Source organism: Danio rerio, chromosome 17 (genome assembly GCF_049306965.1).
Source record: "Danio rerio strain Tuebingen ecotype United States chromosome 17, GRCz12tu, whole genome shotgun sequence".
In the NCBI taxonomy this organism is placed as follows: Eukaryota; Metazoa; Chordata; class Actinopteri; order Cypriniformes; family Danionidae; genus Danio; species Danio rerio.
Window position 1 is genome coordinate 44207501 of NC_133192.1, and position 7488 is coordinate 44214988.

Genomic DNA, 7488 nt, shown 5'->3' on the forward strand with positions numbered 1-7488 from the left:
AAAACTTACGGTTTTAGTATGGGGTTTTGTTGTGTCCATCCAGCTATATTCATATGTATACCCTTTCCTCTAGCCTCCTGTGACCATGTCCAAGCAGTACCCAGAGGACGACCCAGACTACTGTGTTTGGGTTCCTCCATCAGGTAAACATATACTTTTCTTCCCCCTTGTTGATGATATTAAATTAGTAGTTCACCTAAAAATGAAAATGTACCTACATTAAATCTTCCCCAAGTGGTTCCAAATCTTGAAGAGTTTTTTTCTTCTGTTAAACACTAAAGAAGATATTTTGAAGAAAGCTGAAAACCATTGACTTCCACTGAAAAACAGATACTATTGAAGTCAATGGTTACAGTTTTCTAACATTATTTAAAATACCTTCTTTAGTGTTCGGCAGTAAAAAAAAACTAAAAATCTCCTAAAGGTTTGAAACAAGCAAAGGGTGAGTAAATTATGACAAATTTCATTTTTGGGTGAACTATCCCTTTAAATAGTACTTGTGCTGATATACAAATCTCTAAGTGGCTTAGTCAATTTGTGCAGTTAGAAAAGTACATAAAAAATCTAAAATTTTAAGCACTGCACCATTTTAAACTCAATTTATAGACTGTAACTGAATACTAAATTTAACAAACAGAGATTAATAGCTTTGTTTATAAGACACTTCAAAACAATCTTGAAGTTTGTAAGGATTTAGGTACTTTCATTATGAGAAAACACATTAAAGACTGCACAAAGGGATTTGCTTTAATGGCTGGAGGTTATTACAAGTTTAGAGTTTCTTAATTTCTATAAATAAAAAAGTGAGAGAAAAAGAGATCCTCCATTTTGTTAGTATGTTGATTATGTTGGAATAATGTTAAGCTAACATAAAGAAAACAAACTGTTCTCAGTATTATAGTCTGTTAGAAATCTGGCAATTGATGATGTAACCGATAGACAAAGATTCACCATTGGCCTAAAGTGTATTTTATTGTCTATAATCTGCTATGAAATACTTTTTACTGTGTGTACAGTATCATTGAGACCAATTTTTGTATAGCTTGTCTGTCAGGTTCATTGCTCTGTTATGTTTTTAATGCGATTCTACAATATCTATACATTAAGGTCATTTCCATTTATCGTATTAATAAATGTACATTGTGTAATTATGGAAATTATTTATATTGCAGATGTCATTTCATGTTGGCTTTAACCAGACATTTGGACTTTATTTTACCCTGCTTTGAATAGGTCAGACTGGTGATGGTCGGACACATCTGAATGATAAGTATGGATACTGAAAACCGAAAAGGGGAGGCCATCTTCACTAAAATGGAGTCAACTCAACATTCATTCTAGTCCAGTGGTCTTAAACTCAATTCCTGGAGTGCCACAGCTCTGCATAGTCTAGCTTCAACTTTCTTCAACGCACACCTGCTTTAAAGTCTTGAGCACCTTGATTAGTTGGATCAGCTGTGTTTGATTAGGGTTTGACCAAAACTGTGCAGAGCTGCAGCCCTCCAGAAATCGAGTTTGAGGCACATGTTCTAGACTTCGAAAAGTGAACATCATTTTCTCTCTGCATCTGCGTTTTCACTCCATACAAGGAACATCGAGGAACACAAGCAGCACAGATGAGCTCAGATGTTATTTGGACATGGAAACTGATTTTCACATCATGCGATTTTCATTCGAATGCATTCATTTTCCACAACTGGCCTGTTAGCCAAATGTCTAGGATGTTTTTGGGAGAGTTTTGGAGTGGACATTGCTTAAAGGGTTAGTTCACCACAAAAATAATGAAAATTATGTTATTAATTGGTAATCCCCATGTCTTTTCAAATCTTTGAGACCTTCATTCATCTTCAGTACACAAATGAAGTTATTTAGGTGAAATCCGAGAGCTCCCTCATCTTCCATAGACTGCAAGGTCCCCTATTTGCTGAAAGTTCAGAAAAGAACCATCCTCAAAACAGATCATACACTGTAATAAACAGTAAATCCTTCTCTTTAAAAGTGACAAGTTGATTTTACTTTAAACATTTAAGTAATTCTTAAACCGGTTAAGTTCACTGAACTTGTTTGTTTAGATTTAGGCACATAGCTCTTTTACCTAATAAATTCAAGGCAGTTTTATACTATAAAAAGTGATTAGTTGAAAAAGTGAGTAAACACATTGCCTTCAAATTATTGAGAAAATGAGCTATGTACTTTTAAAAACAAGTAAATGTAACACTTCTAAGTGTTACAACAGAAATACTTAATTATTTTTTAAGTAAAATAAACTTTATTAAGTAATTGCTTTTTACAGTTTGCATTCAGTGCTTCAATTGGAATATTATCAGATTATGAGAAAACGTTATCGCACACGTAAAACAAAAATAACTACTTTCTAAAAAAGTTTTCTTATTTTCAGTGTCAGTTTTTTGTGCACATTCAAAAGTCTTGTTTCTCGCCCGTGACCATGTCCAAGTACCCAGAGGATGACCCAGACTACTGTGTTTGGGTTCCTCCATCAGGTAAACATATACTTTTCTTCCCCCTTGTTGATTGTGATGATATTAAAGGAATAGTTCACCCAAAAATAAAAATTCACTCACTATTTACTCTCCCTAAAGTGATTCCAAATCTTTGAGTTTCTTTCTTCTGCTGAACTCTAAAGATGATGTTTTGAAGAAAGCTGAAAATCTGTAACCATTGACTTATCGCACACATATAACAAAAATAACAAATTATTCAACATTTTCTTATTCTTAGTGTGAGTATATTGTGCGCATTGAAAAGCTCCAGTTCCGAGCGCAACTCTCTCTGTTTGAAACAAAGCACAGGCGTATCTGTGGTAAGCATGATATGTGAGTGTGCGCCCTATACTGACACTGAGAAACTTTAATCAAAAAAATATTTTTGAATTTTGTAGCTTGATATTATTCCGATTGAACTACGGAAGGCGTATAGATCTATTTTGAGGACTCTTTTTAGTACCTCTCTGAAAATGTAGGATGAGGAAGCTCTCGGTTTACACCTAAAATATTTTTAATTGTGTTCTGATCAACTTGAGTAGGAGTAATTAATGACATTTCATTTTTGGGTGAATTTATGCTTAAAGGTTTGCAAAAATGTCTGTTTTCAGATCAGCATTTACTTCCGCATACTGTCCTATAAGCTTGCAAATCAAAAACTTTCCACTGGTTGAGAAGTACTAATTTTTCAAACTGTATTTTGGATTTATTTGTTGTTTTGCAGTCCCGATTCTGAGCGCAACTTTCTCTGTTTGAAACAAAGCACAGGCATATCTGTGATAAGCATAATATGTGAGCGTGCACCCTATACTGACACTGAGGATGAGGGAGCACTCGGTTTACACCTAAAATATCTTTAATTGTGTTTTGAGCAACATGAGGTGGGAGTAATTAATGACATCATTTCACTTTTGGGTGAACTAACAATTTAAGATTTGCAAAAAGGTCTATTTTTAGATCAGCACTTCCGCATACTGTTCTATATGCTAGCAAATTAAAAATGTTCCATTGGTGTAGAAGAACTAATTTCTCTGAATCTGATTTTTTTGATTTTATTTGTTGTTTTTCTGCTCTTTCAGATACAATATATTTTATTTTGACTTTATATTTTCTTAATGACAATATCATGTCAGTTGTTTGATCACTGTCATTGGTGACAAAAATCTCATGTCACAATTTTCTGTTCTTGGATCATTTTAATAAGCTTAAATGAAAAGTTCACACAAAAATGAAAATTCACTCACTATTTACTCTCCCTAAAGTGATTCCAAATCTTTGAGTTTGTTTCTTCTGCTGAACTCTAAAGACGATATTTTTGAAGAAAGCTGAATGTCTGTAACTATTGACTTATCACACACATATAACAAAAATAATAACTTTATTCAACATTTTCTTTTTCTCAGTGTCAGTATATTGTGCGCATTCTAAAGTGCCACTTTCAAGCAAAACCTTCTCTGTTTGAAACAAAGCATGGGCGTATTTGTGGTAAGCATGATATGTGAGTGTGCGCCCTATACTGACACTGAGGAGAAGAAACTGTCAATATTATTTGTGTTTTTTAGCTTGATATTATTCCGATTGATCCACTGAAGGCATAATGACCTGTTTCTGAGGAGTTTTTTCAGTACTTCTCTGAAAATGGAGGATGAGGGAGCTCTCGTTTACACCTAAAGTTTCTTAAACTGTGTTTTGAACAACGTGAGGGGGAGTAGTTAAAGAAATAAATTTCTTTTTTTTTTTGGTGAACTATCACTTTAAGGTTTGCAAAAAGGTCTATTTTCATTGTTGTTTATATCAACATTTACTTCCGCATACTGTCCTATATGCTAGCAAAACAAAAATGCTCCACTGGTCTAGAAGATTTCTCAAACTGTATTTTGGATTTATTTTTATTTTTTTGCTGTTCTTTCAGATACAATATATTTCATTTTGACGTTATATTTTCTTAATGACAATATCATGTCAGTTGTTTGATCACTGTCGTTGGTGACAAAAATCTCTAGCCACAAATTTCCGTTCTGGGATCATTTTAAATAATCTTAAAGGGACAGTTCACACAAAAATGAATGTACTCATCTACAGGTCATTTGAGATCTAGGTGCCCTTTCTTTCTTCAGTAGATCATTAAAGACTATTTTTCTATCAATCTGTTGTGAATCTTTTAATGGCAGTCAATGGGGACAGTCTTTTGAGATTAAAAATAAACACGTACAAACAAGTCCAAATCAATAGCCATGGCTCCTGATGACACAGAGGTCCTCTGAAGCCAAACAATCAGTCTGTGGACATTATTTACAAGATTAGCTTCAATCCACAGCTTGGTCGAACAGATCTTGGCGCGATTATGCGAATGTAGTCCAGTTGTATTCCTGTTGCTTTAAACCTTTCAGACCCTGTAACGTGTCAGGTCATGTTATTTTCACAGGGCATTTCTCAAAATTTAAAGCCTGCTGTACATAATCAATTCATATCGGAGATTTTGTCACTAATCCTCATGTATTTGTCATCAAAACGTCAGGACTACATTTAGACATGCTGTGAACAGTTTGACCAGGCTGTGGATTAAGATTCATAATAATGTAAATACTGTTTAATTTTTTACACAGAGTGATCGTTTTACTTTAGAAGGCGTCAATGTGTCATCAGAAGCCATGGCTATTGATTTGGAGTTGTTTGTATGTCTTTATTTTTAATCTACCACCATTGAAAGCATTATACGGATCTACATATGGATGACCTATTGGGGGAGTAAGTTAACAGGAAATTTTCATTTTTGGGTGAACTATCCCATAAAGCAAACTCATTGACCACTCCGTTGGCTGTTTGGTCATCCCTGCACACACTCCCTGCTCTGATTGGCTGAGTGGACACACACACTGTATGGCAAGAGCTCGCTTTTGGATGCAGTTCTGTTGACTACTAACGATGCCTCCTCAGAGAGAGGTGGCTTTACCAGCCATCTGGACACTTCCTTGGCATTCTAGGATTGGGAGCAAGCTGTTAATGAATCAGTCCGTCTGTGTGTGTGTGTTTGCATAAAAGGCAGTGAAAGTGAGCTCTGTGCACATCATTTGTGTGTATTCGCTGTTTCTTCATATTAATGAAGAGTGACTGTTGGTGATGTGTGAGAGTGTGAGCTGGCTTGGATTTTTTTAGGCCTACTTATTCACTGGTCTCTCTCAGTTTGTCCATCACTTTTAGTTCTATTGAATTCTCCATTTGCTTGGAGACTTTTTGTATTTTGTGTGTATGTCTACTTAAATAGACATTTTGCTTCTGTCTCTAATTTGTGGTTGCTTGAGTGTTTTTGGATCATTAAAGCCTTAACTATGTAAAGCCTGCTTTGTGATATGACATACAAAAACATACACACACACACACACACACACACACACACGTTTCTCTTTGCATAAGCACTTTATATTTGGCTTTCATTCTGTGATGATTTAATTTATTTAAAAAAAATAAAATAAATATATAGACCAAATACCGTGTTAAAGTTTATATTTTATTGTTAAAACTTAATATAACAGGAAAACGTGGTTCATTGGATTTACTACAATTTCTAAAGGCAACTGGTTGCAAACAATTTATATGGGCTGAATTTAAACAAATTAAGTTTAACAATTCATTTTCTTTTCGGCTTAGTCCCTTTATTCATCAGGGGTTGCCACAGCGGAATGAACCGCTAACTTATCCAGCACGTTTTTACACAGCGGATGCCCTTCCAGGCACAACCCATCTCTGGGAAACATCCACACACACTCATTCACACGCAAACACTACGGACAATTTAGCCTACCCAATTCACCTGTACCGCATGTCTTCGGACTGTGGGGGAAACCCACACAAACGCAGGGAGAAAATGCAAACTCCACACAGAAACGCCAACTGACCCAGCCGAGGCTCAAACCAGCGACCTTCTTGCTGTAAGGCGACAGCTAACAATTACTACATTAAGTTTGTTTAAATTCGGCCCATACAAATTGTTTGCAACCATTTGCCTTTAAAAAAAATGTAGTTAATCTAATGAATAAATATTTTCAGTGAACCTACCGTGTCTGCAGTCTATATTTTCAGACCATGAAAATCGCCTTAGAAATGTGTGTTGCTTATTTGTATTTTACACCATGCCAGTTTCTAAGTATTGTTGCTGACCATGAGCGTCCCTTTATGACCACAGTGTGCCCATCTTCTAATGGCTACTTCCAGCAGAATAACATGCCATGTCATAGAGTGTGAATCATCTCAGACTGGTTTCTTGAACATGACAATGAGTTCACTGTACTTAAATGGCCTCCCCAGTCACTGTAACTCATTCCAATAGAGCACCTTTGGGATGTGCTGGAACGGGAGATTCACATCATGGATGTGCAACTGACCAATCTGCAGCAACTGCGTGATGCTATCATGTCAATATGGACCATAATCTGAAGAATATCTCCAGTACCTTGTTGAATCTTTGCCACGAAGAATTAAGGCAGTTCTGAAGGCAAAAAAAGGTCCAACCCGGTACTAGTAAAGTGTATCTAACAAAGTGGCCGGTACACATAGATATACATATGTGTGTTTGTTTGAGGGTACCTGTACGTGTAATTTATGCATGTATGTGAATGCGAGTATAGGCGTACTGCAGATTTTTGATGTGCTAATAGTCTAATGTTATTCCGTCATTTATGCTAAGCTAAAAATGGTCAGACTAGACCATGGATGGGCAAACTTGATCCTCGAGGGCCGGTGTCCCTGCAGAGTTTTGTTCCAACACTAGTCAAACACACCTGAACAAACTAATCAGTGTCTTCAAGATCACTAGAAATCTATAAGCAGGTGTGTTTGATTAGAGTTGGAGCTAAACTGCGCAGGACACCGGCCCTCCAGGACCGATTTTGCCCACCCCTGGACTAGATCCAGAGATCTGCTGAATAGATAAAAAAATGGTTAAACATCATTCATTAATTTTCTTTTCGGCTTAGCCCTTTTATTAATC

General features: G+C 36.0%; 1 protein-coding gene across 2 annotated transcripts in view; it reads left to right on the forward strand.

Annotated features, from left to right (window-relative positions):
• The window catches only part of slc4a1ap (solute carrier family 4 member 1 adaptor protein), a 24135-nt gene extending 18348 nt beyond the window's left edge, over nt 1-5787 (forward strand). For both annotated transcript variants that reach the window (XM_685743.11, XM_009293235.5), the window contains exons 13-14: nt 74-143; nt 1234-5787. In XM_685743.11, coding sequence (XP_690835.5) covers nt 74-143; nt 1234-1283 — 120 coding nt within the window. In that variant the 3' untranslated portion in view covers nt 1284-5787. The remainder of the gene's footprint in view (nt 1-73; nt 144-1233) is intronic.
• Nucleotides 5788-7488: the final 1701 nt, after the last annotated feature.